At 43.5% G+C, this 18212-nt stretch overlaps 1 protein-coding gene across 6 annotated transcripts in view; it reads left to right on the forward strand.

Annotated features, from left to right (window-relative positions):
- Positions 1-18212, forward strand: part of LOC138491794 (multiple epidermal growth factor-like domains protein 6) — a 1495213-nt gene that overhangs the window by 598180 nt on the left and 878821 nt on the right. For all 6 annotated transcript variants that reach the window (XM_069618507.1, XM_069618508.1, XM_069618505.1 and 3 more), the window contains exon 5: positions 16975-17097. In XM_069618507.1, coding sequence (XP_069474608.1) covers positions 16975-17097 — 123 coding nt within the window. The remainder of the gene's footprint in view (positions 1-16974; positions 17098-18212) is intronic.

An 18212-nucleotide genomic window follows, 5' to 3' on the forward strand; every position in this document is an offset into this window, starting at 1 on the left:
TTTGATATACAAAAGACAGAAAGGTAAATTATCATAATTGATTACACAATTGTTAATTTACCAAATCATAGGAAATCATTTTAATTCATGGTCACCCATAACAATTCATGGTTTAGTGACAGTAATCAAAACCATAAACCTATCATAGGGCCAGTATTGACACGGCTAAATTGTCTGTTTTTAAGCCTTGGTTACTGTGTCTGTGTCAACACATGTTTCAACCGGAGCTCCCTTTTAACCTTTTTGAGCCTCAACGCATCCTACTTATTTGTAATTGAACAATCCTCTGGAACTTTGCCTTTTCTGTTGCTGTGCCTTACCTGCTTTCCCTCCAATCTGATTTTGTAGGACTCATACCTAAATAGGGATGGACTGCTAAAGTCTTACGGCCACTGAAAAGTATTACACATCTTTGAAAGAATTGAACTGCTGTTCATGGTGCTGAATAACCCTTTTTTTAATTCCACAACAGCACATTTTCTGAGTTGCTATACCAAGTGTTTTTACTTAATCCTCCTAAAATGAGCGTGGCTGCTCTGCCATTCTACCAAACCTTTGGGTAGTACAGATTTTTACTAAGAGTTGGGGCCTGTATACCAAGGGATAGTTTTACAGAGTCTCACCTTTGGTAGACTTTAGGAAAACTCCCCTAACACTGGTGTTACAGCTGGTGGGATTAAGTTGCGTTGGATTACATTGTTTCTTGGTTGTACCTGTGTCCAGAGAATACCTCCACAAGGCTGGTTTTACCTAAACTGTGACTACTAAATAACGGTAACATGGAAAACTTTAAAGCATTAGCTCTGATCAATCTTGCAGTAGACAAACTTACAGATATGTGTAGGGACAGAGGCCTCAAATGTAAAGAAAAGAAAAGTGAATTGAGCCAAGGCTTGATGGATCACCAAAGCATTGTGACTAGGCCAGTAGTCCCTACACCAGAATCAATATGTGTGAAGTTGATACAAGGCAAAGTTTAATCCTTAGTCCTCATCTTCCAGTGGGTGAAGAGTCTAAGGAGGAGGACGACATAGGAATGCCTTGTAGTCCTCCCCAGCTCTTCAAGCCAAACCAATACCTTTCCCTGTCATGGCAAGAGAAGTTAATCTAGAAATTGAAAAGATGAAGGAAGCTGAAGATGCAATCAGAAATGAGGGGAAAAAGAACTTAAAAAAAGATAAATGAGCTTCAACTCAAAGAAAAGGAGATGCAGCAGGAGTATGAAATGGAAAAGCTGTCTCTTGACTCATCTTCCCTTTCAGGGTCCTCTTCCCTTGATGCCTACAGGTTCGGGAAGCCTTGCCTTCCCAAGGATTATGTGAGTGTGTATGATGTGAAAACTGCTATTCTGGATTAGTTGGGAACTTTTGAATTTACATGTAAGGTACAAGATATATGTGAAGTGAACTTGTTATCTGGGTCATCGCTAGGCTTCCCCAGAATGGTTGTGATGCTGTGATGGAGTTGAATAATGCTAATAGACAAGATTGCCAGTTGGTCATTTAGCTCTCTTAGCCAGGTTTGGGAGGACCCCTTCCCAATATCTGAAAAGGATTAGAGAAGGAGAACATAAGAATACAGATGGTGTGTTATGGGCAACTTGGGTGTGTGAGGGCCTGAAAAACTTAGATGGTTGGATTAAAGTCCATTAAGTGAGTACCTCTGATGACATGAGAAGTCTAGCCATGTTAGAAAGCATTTGTGATGCCTGTTTCCCAGGGCTGAGACAGCACCTTTCTGATTCTAAAGAACGTGACCCCAAGAAGTTAGCACTAGCTACTGACTTGTGGGTAGCCAACAGGGCTACTCACAAGGATTCTGGGGCTCCTCATAAGGAGGAGGGGAAGAAGCATAAGAAGGATGGGAAAGATCACTCCACTAATCCGACACCAAAAGATGCCCACAAACATCATAAAGGTAAATTCCCCCATAAATCTCCATCGGGCTAGTGAACCCTCTGGAGTCAAACCAGCGGGTGGTTACCAGAGCCCCCCATTCCAAAGAACCTTTGCAAATGTGTGGTTTGTGGATTGGGTTAGGTGACCATGTGAAAGGAGATCACAGGTGTAAGGGTAAACCTTCAGGGATCCCATCTGTCTCCCTATCCTTCACCCAAGAGGAGAAGTTCCTATGACGGGTGCAAGCCTTCACCTTCTAGCTGAAGATCCCATTTATTTATTTAATTGTTTTTTTATAACGCGCCTAATACCATACTCGAGTTCGGTTTCTAAGCGCGGATCTGGGATTCAAAACGCTGTTGCTCTAGCTTCCAAGACCAGCACGTTGTCCCTGTGCTGTCTTCCGTTCATTGGTGGTCAAGTTAGAGTTTCATTAGTATCCATGGGTCTGTGGAAACAGAATATTGATGTTAATCCACTTTAAACAGTACAAGTCAGGTTACTGGAAGTACTTTGCCCAATGTTCTCACAGGTTTCCTAATTAATGCAAGATCAGCAGGGGCGCATCAGGCTAATATCTACACTATTTTAAAAGATAATGCCCCAAACCTACTCTGCCTCACAGAGATTTGGTTTTTCCCAAGTTCAGATCCTGACATCATACAGATGCTGTAGGATGCTTATAAATTGCTGCTTCTAGACGGACCTCAGCCCTCTAGGGGGGGAGGCCTAGCCTTTGTTCATTGGCCTACAATTAACTGCACTTTTCCTGTGGCTCATGCTCTGCCTTATGAACTCGTATTAATTAGATGGCCATCACTGCCCCCCCACTCAAGATTTAGCCAACTTTGTAAGCAATTTCCATTCTAACCTTGTTGTTGTGAGGGATTGTAATACCCATCCTAATGATCCTACTGACCTGCATGCCGACAATCTGGTAGCTAGTCTAGAAGATTCCTTTTTGTCACTACAGAATTAACTTCCCACGCACTATGGTGACAATACGCTCTAAGAGAAAGTACTGACTGCTATCTTCAGCCATCTGACCATGCTCTTTTACCATATATTACCATATATTATTGCCCTGCCAGCTCCTCCCCACAAGCTCTCCAACTGTCTGCAGACTCAGCGCATCTGGAGTGGGGTAAAACCCCTCCTACTGGCAGACCGTTTAGTCGTTAATACCAGCAATCTCACAGAAGTTGACGGTCTGGAGCTGTGTAGCACCTTACTTAATGCTCTTACAGATGTAGCAGATTTCTTTGCCCCAATCAAGGCACGGTTTGGGTGTCTGAACCCTTCAGCTCCATGTTTTACCCTAGCGTACGAGCCTATTAACAAAGCTGTTGCCGCATTGAGAGTAGGTGGCACTCTAATTATGATCAAGAGACTAGAGATGTGTATACATTCGGAGTGACTCATTACCATAAGGCAACAACAGCAGCAACATCTTTTGGTATCGGGTAATATTATCCCCACCAATAATATTGTCATATACATGGTTGTGGGGTAATGCCATAGGCAATATTATTAGTGGGGATAGTTTATGGGGTTATTAGGACCGGAGGTTGCGGCGGGGTCACCTGCTCCATTAAAAAATGTATGGGGCTTGCAGGGGTGTCCCCTGCAGTTTCCATGGCTTAATATCGCCGCAAAAATATGGCAATATTTTTGTATGGCAATATTTTTTGCGGGGATATTAACACATGGAACCCATCTTTTTTATGCCAGCCGCATCGCCTCTGCAGCTGGCTCTGCATGGGAACTATTCAAAGGTCCTAAACACCTCCACCAGTGCTTGATTCCTCCTGCCCTCAGATTCAATGTGACGCCGTTAGTGCCTATTTTAAGATTTGTCTGATTCGTCAGTCAATTATTGATGATTGAGCCAGAATCATACGTGCCCCGATCAGAATGGGGAGATCTCTAGTACACGTCATATTGAAGCTTTTCAAATTGAACCAATTGACAATTTTATTGTATTTAAGACCTTGAGCAAGCTTAGGTCAGCATCCCCTAGTGATACGATTCCCCTGCACATTCTTGTGTGGGGATGTGATGAGGCATCCAGGTGTGGGCAGACATCTCTAGCAGTGGACCAGAAATACCTGCCCACATGTGTGCAATGATTGGTTCTGGATGAGAGTGGGGAAACAAGTGGGAGGGCAAAAAACTGGAGCTTGCAGCAGTATGTACCAGGTAGACATTCATTTAGAGTAATTCCTAAGGACCGTTCAGAGTAGGGATTCTAGAAACAGCAGGGTCCATCTAGGTCTTAGAAACAGTTCCGCTTCCATGTGCTACAAGGTAAAGGTGCAATATCTAGGAGCCATTCTTGCAAATGTATGATGGGGAGCTGTAAAATCATAGTAGGGAATTAGCAGCATTGCGTATTAGGGGATTAATCATAGAAAAATGCATTACATTGGGTACCTGCCATCTAAACCACAGTAGTGCATTAATTATATTGTGCACCTGGGAGCCAACCAAATAGGCACTAATTAGATTGGGAACCTGGGAGCAAATCACAGAGGGGGCAACATGAAGTGTAGCTGAGTTGCTGATTGAGGTGTGCCTTAATTGGTTAAGGTGTGTTGAAAAGCCAGGTATTCAGCTTTTTCTACAATGTAAGGTCATCACGGTCTGTTCACATTTCCTTTAAAAGAGTATTCCTGATTGTGGCCATAATATTGGGGAAGGCTGATACTCTGTACCTGTTTCCGATGTCTCACATGGCTTTTAAGTGAACATCTTTGCTGGATCACAGCAGACTCCTTGGATAGTGTGGGGTGATCCTTATGAACTTAGCTCCATGGCCCTGAACAGCGCTGTGAGCAATTCAGAGTGCTTTAAAATGGATTATTTTATTGACTGGTTGTGAGTGGTATACATGTAATGCTGGTGTATTGTATTCTCTCATGTCAAGTGTGAATAATAATCTTGCTGCCATATCCTGGATGCTTTGATGTTTTTCCGAATAGTAGGATATGATATGATGGTCTATTTATATAGCGCCTATAAACAATGTGTTTCAAAGCAAGAGAGGGAACAAGGGAAAATACAACTCGCCTTACTGGAAGATAAATTAAATTCCAAAAGACTGATCACCTTAATTCAAGATAATAAAATAGAGAAAGGAATGCAAACACCTATTGACTTTTTTCACTTAGAAACGGCTCCCATGACTCTAAAAATTAGACATAAGGTGACTCGACCACGACTCCGCCTGAGACACTGAGTCCATCAATACAAACAACAACATCTGAACGAGACATAAACAACAAGCACAAAGTGTCACCTCAACTAGCAGGAACCGGCTCCTCGTCCCAAATCAAAGTAAGTCGGTTGCTCAGTCTTCCAGTAAAGTATCCAACACAGAGGTATCTAGCAACTCCACCGCTTCACGAGAAAATTACCAGGCCGATTTAGAGGTGGTGGACCTTGTTAAATCTCCTATAACATCTGAAGGCTTTGTGGCGAGCAACTCACTGATGGACATAACTCAGCATTTGGATCCAATGTACAGACCAGAAGGAATGTTGGAGGCCGATCGCCGGTCTGTTGAATCTCTAGCAAACCCAACAAACCCACGGTCGAGTGTGAAAACTAAATGCAAAGCCTCTACCCATTGTGCGGAGTACTATCCGTGCTAAATCCACGATCTCCCAGTCTACCAACCTAATCCCAAAAAAGTGTCATGCATGCTGGACGTGGTCCTACCTCCTACGCTCGTAGAACAGCTAGACCGTTCTATTCCAAATGGCGGTTGTTCGATACGTTGCCGGGAAAACGACGTTTGCACTTTTCACGTCGCTAACTTCACGTGTATTCTGCTTCGTCACGTGAACTACGGCATTACGTATTTAAGCAGCGTGGAAACTTCACTCGCTGCTTCTGATCGAATCATTTGGCGTTGTGTAGCTGAACCTCCGGTCTGCATCCTTGCAGGTTACTACAGCTACTTTTTGGGCCTTCTATAGCATGTTTTTCGCCACACGCTGATTCCTGGAGCTGTTTGGTTGCGTGTAAATCCACACGCGCACGTTGTCTTCAAACGCGGCTGGCCTGGACTGCGTGAATCCTGCTCGCGTGTAAATCCACACGCGCACGTTGTCTTCAAACGCCGCTGTCCTGGGCTGCGTGAATCCTGTTCGCGTGTAAATCCACACGCATACTTTGTCTTTAAGCGCTGCTGGCCTGGACTGCGTGAATCCTGCTCGCGTGTAAAATCCACAGGCGCACGTTGTCTTCAAACGCGGCTGTCCTGGGCTGCGTGAATTCTGTTCGCGTGCAAAATCCACACGCGCACGTTGTCTTCAAACACGGCTGTCCTGGGCTGCGTGAATCCTGTTCGCGTGTAAATCCACACGCATATGTTGTCTTCAAGCGCTGCTGGCCTGGACTGCGTGAATCCTAATCGCGTGTAAATCCACACGCACACGCTATTTTCTTCGCGGCTGTACAGAACCGCATGTACTTTGTTTATACCATAAAAAGAGCGCTATTTCCAACTCCTGCACCTGTGATATTAACAGGGGGATTGATTCACTTCTATACTTTACTCTACGTGGGAAGGAAGCTTTTCAAGGATTATTGGAAGGTGACAGTGAACAGTACTTTGGACGCTATCCTGTGGTGCATCAACCCGGTATCTAGCGTGAGCCTCGTTCCGTTCGGGATAAGTCTCCCTTACTAATCTTCCCTTCCTTGTCGTTTGTTCTACCTTGGATTTCCTCAAGAGACTCTGCTGGATTCATCTGCCCTAGACTCAAGGTCAGTGTGTGCATTCATGTCATTTTCTATTCTATCATACTCCGGTTGGGGCAGTTATTCATGATACTTTATTTTGTTCTAGGCTGACTTCCTATACCTTACCCACGCCCTTTCCAGTGATCCATCGCTCTGCCTGTTTTACCAGTCAGAGTGTTGTATCATTTGGAAGGTCTTAACTTGACTTCACAACTATCAAATCGCGTGAACAGGGATCTGGAAGACCCTACCACCTGTATCCTTTTGAGTACCGTATCCTTTTCAGTTAATACTTTGGTGCTCTCTGACAAAAAGAATGATTTACAACATGTTCGCCAAACAAGCACAAGGGGCGAAGCTTGCAATTTAACTGACCCTTCCCGTGTGGTGAAACAACAAACACAATTAGAACTAGCCGATAGCCATCAACTCTACTCACATTCTAACTCCTCTGATACACAAACGAGAACAACCCATATTTTTAAATTGGAGCAATTATCGACTAAAGACAAATACATGGTCTTAAACAGGAAATAAGTCCTTAAATTACTTGGCGAAGTGCACAAGCTCCGACCTTTAAAAACAGATGATTTTATGGTGATCCATGTCAGGGCTCCAGTCTTCAGGCTCAGGAGGGGCACGAACCAACCATCCTCTCCGCAGTCTGAACGCCCGCAAGTTTAAGCTTACACAAGGCGCTGAGACTCCAGCGGGAAAAGAGGGTTAGGAACACGTTGGTTGGATAGGTTCAGCAGTAGGGTAACCGGTGAGATGTTTAGGAGAGGGGTGGTGGGTAGGGAAGGGGACAAAGGAGAACACAATAATCATACAGTACACTTTACACTATGCACAATAGTGAGTTTAATTTAAAGAGACTTATCTCTGGGTTGAGCACTGGCCTCCTGCCTGCGTACTCTCAGGTCCGGTATCTGTCTGGAGTGTATTTCTGCTGCAAGAGAGCAAGGAATTACTACATGGTGTGTTCCTGCACACACCTTAAACAATACTTTGCCAGCATGCAATTGGTTAATTCTTCACCCTGTTGCGTATGCTAGCAGTGCGGAGCACTATGAGTTAGTACGCGGGTTAACGCCCTTAATGATCGGTAGATGCGGAATAAGCCGCATGTGGCCCTGCACTGTACTGGTGGATTCACTGGGTCGTGGACCCTTGAGTGATCCGAATTGTGGATGTGCGATTTGCCGCACGTGGCATGTGGCGGCCTAGCCGCACTGTCGTACGCGGTTCCTCCACATGGCTAATTGTCATGCAAATCTCATGCACTGCTCTGCGCTCGTGAGTTGGTGCAGCGTTATGCGTGCGTTAGCTCAGAGTTACGCTCCGATGCCCAGTGAAAAGACTTAGCTGTCCTGTAGCACAGGGACAGTGGATCGTGAGCGGAGCCCCCCGGTGCGTGCCCCAGGCAACCTTCACTGGTCGTGCTAGCCACACAAAGTGGCGTCACGGCCCTGCGCGTCCTCCCCTTGCAACTGGAGTCTGTCTAATGCTTGCGGTACTTAGCTTCTCAAGGCGAGGGGCCTGGATTGGGTTTGGTTGGGGCGTGCCCCTCGTGTTGTTCGCTGCACACAGAGCTCTTCAGGAGACGTCTTCTCCGGTCGGCAGCTTAAGCACAAGCCCCATGCTTTGGTTGGTCTTGTGCGCACGTGCGCGCAAGTCCCGCCCCTTTTGGGCTTGTTCCTGTAGTTCTGGGCCCAGAGAAGCCTGGGTAATGAAGTTCTTGAGGCCTTTTTCCTGCAAATGGGGCATAAGAGTCCCCTATAAGGATGGATTCTATGTTTTATGTGGTTTATCCACATAACCTTTGCGTTCTCCTGGGTTTGGCCCGTTACTGGGTCCTCTTTAGTGGTCTCTACACTCTGAACCATGACAATTGAACCCTATCATAGGGACCAGAAACCAAAACATATTTACCCATAAAAGCTTCGGCAATACGAGACATGCCCCAGGAAGTGTATACTGAACTCGAGCAGATGGGTCTTTGCCTTTCGGAACTACCAGGACACATTCCGAGATCCAAAAACCTGTTAGAGACTCTGAAACAGCGACAAAAAAAGTACCGATATATATCACGAACTGAAGAACTCTACAAAAATAAGAGATGGGAGAAAAAGCCCAGATCCCCTGAAATCAACCGACATAGATCAAATCGGCTGCAGTCGGAAAGGTCTGAAATTGACGAACAATACCAGCATCGTGAAATCGAAAATAGAAGAAGAGACAAAGAAGTCGGATAGGAATTTTGACTGCACAAGAATCACAAGTACCCAGTCAAATTTGCCCCTGTTGAACCATCGTGGGGCTATAAAAAGCATCACTTCACTTGATTCTCAGAAAGCATTTTTAAGAGTAACAACGACTGAACCCAACAACGAAAGCCACAGAGGGGCTCTTGGAAGTGGTTTCAAGCAACCCTTAATATCAACTCCGGGAAATAGCAACGAAAAACAGATGACAAATTACCACGTCCTTCGCCTCAACAGGAACATGACACCTTCCCAAAGAAAACCCTAAATATGTGTTTGTGGAATACTAGAGGACACATCCATTTGACACAACCGGAGAACCAAGATTTGGGGGATTATGACATCTTGTGCCTCTAAGAGACCTGGCTCGTGGAGAAGCCCTCCCTTGACGGTTTCTCTATAGAGAAATCTCCTGCTTCTAAAGGTTTGCTAGGCCACCCGACCTCTGGTTTGCTACCGGCGGTCCGTTCTGGCTCAGGGTTCAGTGTCCTAAAGAAATTGGTAGAGGCCTTTGGGATATTGGCAGTTTTAACATCATGGCATCATCTTAAGCCGGGCTCAAAGTCCTGGACTACCACACAGTTAGCAATTGTCAATCTTTATTGGAATCCACAGAGAACGATCACAAATTTCTGCACTTTGGTGGCGGACGCCATCGACGAAATTTACGTTTAGCACGGGACTACCCACATAATCATCTGTGGTGATGTGAAGACCAAATGTGTGGATCCCACCACAAACTCTAACCTGGCATGGTTCAACTTAATGAACTCCCGGAACTTCCGTAATGTAGCATGGCTACAAGGCAATCAGCATGTGGTAGCAAATTGGGAACGCGACAATCCTGGGGCAAATCTTGACTATATATTTGTCGCTCTTGCACTGCTCCCTTACATTGCAACCTTTGAGGTAATAAGAACTCAGGCAAGCAACCATAATTTGCTGTCTGTCTTGGTCCACCAGCTGCCCTCAGAATAAAACCTACAAGTCGAGCATTGAAGCAAACAGTCAGCAAACATGTCTGCGTTTGACAGCATCAGATATAACAGATCTAACCAGAAAATATAAAAACCTAATGTCTGGAGAATCTATCCAACAAGGGACACCCAAACCAAACTACTTGCCGCTGCTATCAATATACAAAGTGGGGCGGCCGGAGTAACCAAAGCATGGACATGCATACAACAAAACCTTTGTAGCAAAAAGGAGAGAGTTGATAAAACTGAAAAGATTGACTATAAATCTGAACAATGAGGACTCCAGGAGCGCTCTCCAAGTACAGACAAAGAAATACAAATCATGTCTTAAAAACCATAGGATAACACTCTACCAGAATGACGCGGAGGAAATGTTTAAGACTTTAAACAGCAAGAAGCTGTGTGACTTCTGGTCATTAATCAAAAAACAGATCTGCAAACTGACGGTCAACTTACTAACTCAGTATCCAAAACTAACTGGGTAGCCATTTTTTTAACCTGTTTGATTTTCCTACAACCAGGACTCCAATATTAGAACTTAAATCTGAGGCCACATGGGTAGATTTAACAGAAGAGGATGACGTCAAAAGAGCAACACTCAAACTCAAATCCTTGAGAGCTCCAGGCCCTGAGGGCCTGTCTAACATCAACCTAAAAAAGCATCCTGAAGAGTGGACAGTCCTAATCAGCAAAATCTTTTTTCAATGTAGCAAAGCGAAGCGAATTCCTGCTTCTCGGACGCAAGTGGTGGTTGCCCCGATCTTCAAAAAGGGCAACAGAGAAGATCCTGCCAATTATCGTCCAATTGCCCTTTTAGGTTCCATTGGGAACATCTTTGCAACCTTACTGCTCACACGTTTCCAGAAATGGGCTAGAACTTCACCCAGTGCTGATCCTTTTCAAACAGGATTTCAGAAAAACGCAAGTACGTCAGTGAAAATCCTGCTTCAAAACATCATAAAAAGTAACATCAAGACAGGCGCCCTGAGAGTTTTTTTGGCTTTTGTCTATTTGTCTCAGGCATTCGACAAGGTAGATAGACGAAAACTTTGGAAGAAACTGAAGACTTGGAACTGTCCTCTTTCGATTTTGGAGCAGGTGATCACCTTACACACGGACACAAAATTATATGCGTGTCTCAGCCAACAAGGCCTTTTGTCTGAGGAAATTCCAGCTGAAAGTGGAGTAAAACAATGCTGTCCGCTAGCCCCAGCCCTCTTTATTGTCTTCTTGGGAGACTATAAAGATGCAGAAGCTAAGATCAGATCTTCCCCCCAAAAGTAGGGAAATATGCTGTCTCACGCATTCTGTACTCCGACGACTTAATCTTACTGGATCAAACCCAGATTGGCCTTCAGCGCCAGTTGAACAACCTTGCGCAATATATAGAGGAAAATAACCGCAAAATCAACAAATCAAAGACCAAAATTCTGATTCTGGAAAAGCATCCTAAGAAGAAAAGCGAGAGGCTGCCAGTATACCAGCTGATCGCAGAGGAAATCATAAATGGTTATTGTAATATACTTAACACATGGGTGACAGCCCAAAAAAGCAAATTGAACGATATAGCCTGTAGCGAGGAAGACCTGATATCTAATCTGCAAAGAGTAAAAACAAAAATGGAAAATCGGGACTGGATCACAACGAACGAAAAAGCAGCATCAAACAAATTGCTAAACCACCTTCCAACGACATTTAACAAACTGAAAGTGCCCCAGGCATATTGTGCCAAATTTCCAAACAAATCCCTGAGGAAAACATTCATGAGAGCGTGTTTAAATTTGTTGCCAACACAGGAAATTTTGGCCATTAGGACGACCACTGGTTCCAATACATGCAGACTATGTGAGGACCAGAACCAACCAGAAACCCCAAGACATCTCCTGATGGGAGTGTCCACAAATGAGACACAAAAGAGTGGCCTATTTGAAGCCACTTTTTACGGATTTGATTCTTATTAAAGAGGAAGAATGGTGGAACCGACTGATTTCAGGTGAAAAACTAGATGGACTATAGCTATGGCAAAGATTTTGGAAACAGCCTTGAAAAAGATAAAGACCGACTAAACGCGGCAGAAGTTTCTCCCACTTCGAATCTGTTGTCTTCTTCCTTTGGAGCCTTTCTCTTTTTCCTAATTCCCTGTGAACGCTTGGACTGTGCGTATTTATGAAATTTTGGAAGTTCTGTCTCGTTTTCTGTGACGTTTTCGTTCTTCTTTCTTTTTCTTCTCAGACCTTGTAAAAATCTGATTGATTTAAATACAAGTAATAACAAAAATAAGAGAAGTTGGTGAAGTCAAACAGGGATGTGTTCAAAAGAAGAGGGGAGGAAGTCAGTGGTGTTCAGAGGGGCAGATATGCTGGCCTTATTGCTGATAAGGAAAACATTGCCACCTTTTTTTAAATATGTGGGCAGAGTGAGACAAATTAGCAAAGTCTGTTTTAATGCAAAAATACTTTGTTGACAGTCTTTGTGCAAGATTTCTAGAACGGAATTTTTTTTTTCTTTTCAGATCCATGCTTCACTGACAGCCATCATAGTAAGATAGGAGGGGAGAGTCAGTATAAAATGAATGTCTTTCTTGCAGAGAGATTGGGCATTCCATGGTTCCAGAGTGTTTTCACGGGGTGAGTAGGGGAGCAGGAGGAAAAAGAAGAAATGTGTAAAGATCCCTATAAAATATATTTGTACATTTGTGGTGTTTCTGTATCATGTATGAATGGGAAGAATATAATCCCTTTCACCACCAACCCCACAATACAACTATCCCAGCCTCTAATCTGGGACAGGAAACAGGCTACAGGCTGCTTTAATCAAAGTAGTTGTGTTTAAAAGGATAAATCAGTGTAATGCAGGTGCCTCTAACTTAAAATGCTACAGATGTTCCCTTAACACACTAACAATGAAGTCAGATTTCAATAATAATGTATATGCTGTGGCCTGCCTATTTTATTCTCTACCAATTTAATTTAACATAAGATGGGCAGTTACTTTCCATATTTGCACAATCACACATAGAACAGCAAATAAGAATGACTATTATAGAAATGTTCTTAGATATTTTACTATACAATTTATATCTGAATAATCGAGATAACATTTATACAAAATCAACAATTGCCTATTATGATTTCAAAAAAGCAGGCGGGAATATGAGTGAAATATTCTATTGGGCTGTACAAAGGACATTATATCTGAACATACTTAAAATATATCAGAAAATAAACAAAATCTCATGACTTCATTTATCTTTGAGAAATGAAAAGTTAAGTTTCAAATGGTTTTGTTCTCCTTTAAAAGGAAGTGAAGCTTGCAGTAAATGAAGCACTTTGAATATCAGATTTTGTCAAAACACTTACAATAATGGAGGAGAAGAATCAACACTCTCCCCCGAACCACAGAAGCCGAATGAATTTGACCCTCCCACCGTGGTTGGCAAAGGTGCCTGAAGTAGTACTCAGGACACCACGTGGCAGCCAATGGCGGGGGGGGAAGAGGAGTTAGGGAGAGGTTGTGGATGGGGTGGGGGAAATTAGGAAAACCGGGAAAAGGATTAGGGCAAACCTAAGTTGGATAGGTGTGGGGGAAGCACCAGGGAAAAAGCCTCCCTATTTGATACCTGTTTCCTGATACCTGAACACTCTGTAGCCGAGACCAAGACACACCTTAATACGTGTGAACATACCTCAAGAACAAACACAGAGGACCATGCATTCACATGTAGTAGCAAGCGGTATGAACACAAGACAAGGGGAAATTCCCCATTGATGAAGTACAAAACACATGGCCCATAGGGCAAGCTTTCAGCAATACATAAACACGTAGATTCATGTCTCTAGAGTTTTAACCAGGCAAGCGAATGGGCTGCGAATCACCCGAAAACCAGAACCTGTAATCTTGTAAACATAAGTTAATAGCACTCGTCAAAGAAATCCTGCCAACATAACCATTTCGTGACTTCCTCTCGGTTTATTAACAAAATCAACTGTAGTAACCAACTCTGGCCATAATAGATTGCCAGGCCAAAAGTCCAATGCAGGTGAATGTACTTATTTAACTGAGCCCCCACCCCGCAATGTCACCAGCACTTATCTGAGCTCCGAGGGCCCCGCGGGACTCCTCGGAGTGAAGGTAGCATGCCGTAATCAGCCGCCGGTCCGCCTGCTCCGAACGATGCAAGTGAACGCCAACGGCTTCAGCTGTCGGACGGGCAGAGCTTCGCTGCGGCTTCCATGTTCAGAAGGGCAGAGCTTCGCCGTCCATAACTCCTTCAGCACCCCGCCGTCTTGCTCCTCACACCAACCGCACCCAGGAATTAATAAGCCACACCTGATTCACGAGCCGTTGCACCTTTATGCTGCTCGCAATCACTGCAGCTGGCAACGCGCACATGACCATACGCCCGTGTCCTGAACTACAACCTCCCATGGCCTGCTGGGAATTGTAGTCTTTCCTCCATAAGTGCCGTAGGAGCTTTAGGAGGCAAAACGTGTTACTCCAGTGCGCTTCCAGCCCTTATTCCTCACATTTTTCAAACAATGAAATTCTTATCAAAATCCCAAACCTCTATTTTGAACACTTTGGGAATTATTATTCTTGGTGACATTTAATTGGAAAGAGTTGGCTTCGTACATAAGATATTTTATTTGGCAAAGGATTTGGCAACATCCATTGCCAAATCACTGAAATCAACCCAAGAAGCTACAGATTCCTGTTGGTTCTGGACTTTCTAAAACAAACCCATGCAATTAATTATTTTACTTATTTTTTCAGAGGTTTCAGAGTTCTATTTCAAAGGGAATTATTTCAAAGTATTGCGGAACAGCAATTCACGTATACTTTTGGTTTGTTGAATTAAATCCCATGCACAGGAATGAGGGTCTGGAATGTCTCAGGGCCTCTCTTTTGGTTGGTGTTATTCATTGGTTGAAATTGGGGGGGCAATGGGTATCCAGATAATCTATTTCTCCTCAGCCCCTTTGCATCCAGATAAGGTGGTGTCCCCCTGCTCTGGTCCTTTTCAGGCTTAGGTATACAATCAAATCCTTTCTGGGCATTATTCTCCTTTCATTCTATAATTTTAGTATACATTCCTTCAGCCAAATTGGCTGTATGTCGTCAGGCAATGGGAAAACCCTTGAGAACACCACTTTTTATACCAGGCTAAAGTTCAAGCATATACAATAATTTCACACTACAATTTCAGATCAACAAATCCTTTGGTTGCCTTCCTTCTTCATCGCACAACTACACAGGTGCTCTTCCTTTTTTGCTTTGGTGCATTGAATTCTTTATGGAACCTAATGTGTTCCAAGGTCAAGGGTTAATGAACCTATCTAGGTATCCGGTTTTGAAAATGCACTTAACTTGTCCGTGAAATTGTAGTTTGTCAACTTAATTTTTTCTGGAATTTGTTTTAGGAATATAAGGTTGTACTTTGTTCTGGATGCATGTATTTAATATTATTTTGAGTTTGAAACCAGAACACTTATACTTCAATAAACACAGATGTTCTGTTTGGTTTTATACATTGATAAAAATTATAGGTTAATAGACTTCTGGATATTTTTGCAATAGATGACTAATGGATGTTTTTGCTCAAACATGTGAGTTTTATCACAATTTCAATTTGCATTTCACGTAGATTCATAGGATTTTAAAAAGGCTTTACATGTTTTCTGTCCCATTTAAAAGACACAAAGTTCAATTTAGATCAGTCCTACTCCTAATAATAATTAAGCAACATGTTGGCCTATCAAAAGGTAAATCTAATTCTGATGTGATTCTTTTTTACTAATTGTTTCCTCTTGTAACAGCACTGATCTAATTACATGATCTTCTTAAGGATGCGTCGTTTATTTAATCACTAGACATGTTTTATGTCATAGTGTCTTTATTTCAATAACTTCTACAAGAGGGTTCTCATTGAGGAAATTGGCAGGGGTCGTCAGATTGCCGTCACCTAGAGGGCAGGAGAACTGTGATAGGATGGGAAGAAAAAGAAGAAAGGAGCAGTGGGAGATTTTGTGCTGACGTGCATGGGATCTCCAGGTAATGGGTGGGGAGAGCTAGGTTGAGATGAGCATATGCAGGAGCATATTGGTAGTAGAAGAGCAAAGGACAGAGAATTTTAAATGATAGGCAGACACAGGACACAGAAAGGAAACAAAGGATTGTGCATACCAGTGCTGAAAACAATCATGGTTTGGGGGACGTGGCCCTTTTCCACATTCAAGCTTCATGTTCAAAACACCACAGGGCTAGGATGCTATGTATCGACAAGAGGTCTAGTCCTATGCCTCTTCTGGCCCTACAAGAAGTCTCAGGCCAGGGATAACCTTTTCTGAATTTGTACCATGACCAATGACATTTTGGTTGGGTACCCTGGGGACACTGAGAAAGGAGGGATGGAATATGCCACACAAGCCTCTGGGAGGCAAACTGAATGTTCTGGATGAACTGCAATGGATCTATGAAGCTTGGTCTTTCAGGAATGGGTACACTTTGTTTGTACTAGTTGACCGTAAGTTGCTGGTGGTTAGGATCTTCTGGAATGTCAGAATGTTGCAACAAATATCTTAAAAATGTAATTTGCATTTCTTGTGATGTGATCACATGATGCTCTAGGATCCAATCAGATTGCACTTTCATTAGGTCCAAGAAGTTTCTGCAGTCTCCTTGGTCTTGTAGGGAAAGGGGATATTTGTTATTGATGAAGGATCTGGTCAGAGTCCTCTGTAATGGAAATATGTGGTAATTTTTAGTTTGTGTTCTGTTGTGAATACATAATGCACTGGTTCCAATTAGAATGTGCAAGGTGGCTGCCAGCCAATCCAGGCATCTTTTGCTGCCATATTGGTTTTGCAAGGAAAGAGAATTTTGTTTGTGTGCAGGACTCCCAGGTGGTGGTCGGGGTGTTCACTTGTAAAGAACTGTGGTCTACTAATTTGGGGATTACACTGAGCAATCAAAAATCCAATCACATTGATGCCACTAGGAGCATAGCCAATGAAAAAGTGCTCTGTGTGTATGTGCTGTATCATATACTAAATCATATGCTAAATTGATAACTGATTTTTCTGACAGATGTAAATGAATGTGCAAATGAAAACGGCAGATGCCAGGACCAGTGCTGCAACACAATTGGCAGTTTTTACTGCAAATGTCCAGCTGGCCACAAGCTTGGAGACGATGGAAAATCTTGTGAAGGTAAGCAAAATCTATCCTCCAATTCTGTTTTGATTGCAAAACTTGAAACAACAATCATAATGGAAGGATTTTAAAGTGGTTCTACTTTTTGTTTAATATAAATCAGGATTTATTGTGATGATGCACTACTAAAATGCCAGATAATAAATCAAGAGGGTGGAGATTTTCAAATGGTCTCTATTAATGGCAAATGAATTATACATGATACTTCTCATCAAACAATTTTTGCTGCTATCTCATACATTTATATGAAATGATACAAGTCATTTATAATGCGCCTGTACACAAGTGTTTCTAGGTGTCACAGGACAAGACAAGGGGAGATAGAGTACAAAACAAACAACCTTACTAGGCCTTGGGTCATTCAGATCGTGCAAGTGCAAGGGGGGGGGAGGGAGAGGAGAAGTGGCAGAGGGATGGAGCGGGGAAGTGAAATAGGGGAAAGCTCAAGTAAGTGCTGCCAGTGTGGCCAAGTCTGAGTAAGTGCAAGGAGGCAGGGGACTGTAGGGTTGCAGATACAGTCCCTAACTGCGCGGTAATCCCGGGTGCAGTGCATTGGGCTACTGGTGGTGTAGGAGTCTAGTGCCCATTAAGATTTATAAGGGGGGGAAGATATATATTCTTGAGTTGCTTCTGAAACCTTAGGTGGTTCTGCTCAAGTTTGAGAGGGGCGGGGAGGCTGTTCCAGAGGGAGGCACCAGCCAAGGAGAGAGATCAACCCCCCACTCTCTGCCTGGAGAAGCATTGGAGGTGAATGAACGAAGGGCTCGAGAAGCAAAGTGCTTAGGAAGAGAGAGTTGGATGTATTGTGCTCCCCCACCCCAGAAAGCTTTGTGGACAATGTAGATGTGGTCTTTAACCTGATCCTTGCAGCCACTGGGAGCCAGTGGAGAGATACGATCCCTGGGCTTGACACCAAGGACAAGTCTTGCAGTCCTGTTCTGGATTAGTTGCAGAGGGCATAGAGTAGAGGCAGGTATATTTAGAAAGAGGCTGTTGCAGTAGTCCAGCTGAGAGAGAAACGGGGATCTGGAGATAGTGAGCTTCTGGGGGAAAGTGAGAAAAGGAAGAATACCTCTGAGGAGGTGCAGCTGGTAGTGGGGCTTCTTAGAGAA

The sequence above is a fragment of the Ambystoma mexicanum genome, chromosome 10 (assembly GCF_040938575.1).
Source record: "Ambystoma mexicanum isolate Mex_15411 chromosome 10, UKY_AmexF1_1, whole genome shotgun sequence".
Lineage (NCBI taxonomy): Eukaryota > Metazoa > Chordata > Amphibia > Caudata > Ambystomatidae > Ambystoma > Ambystoma mexicanum.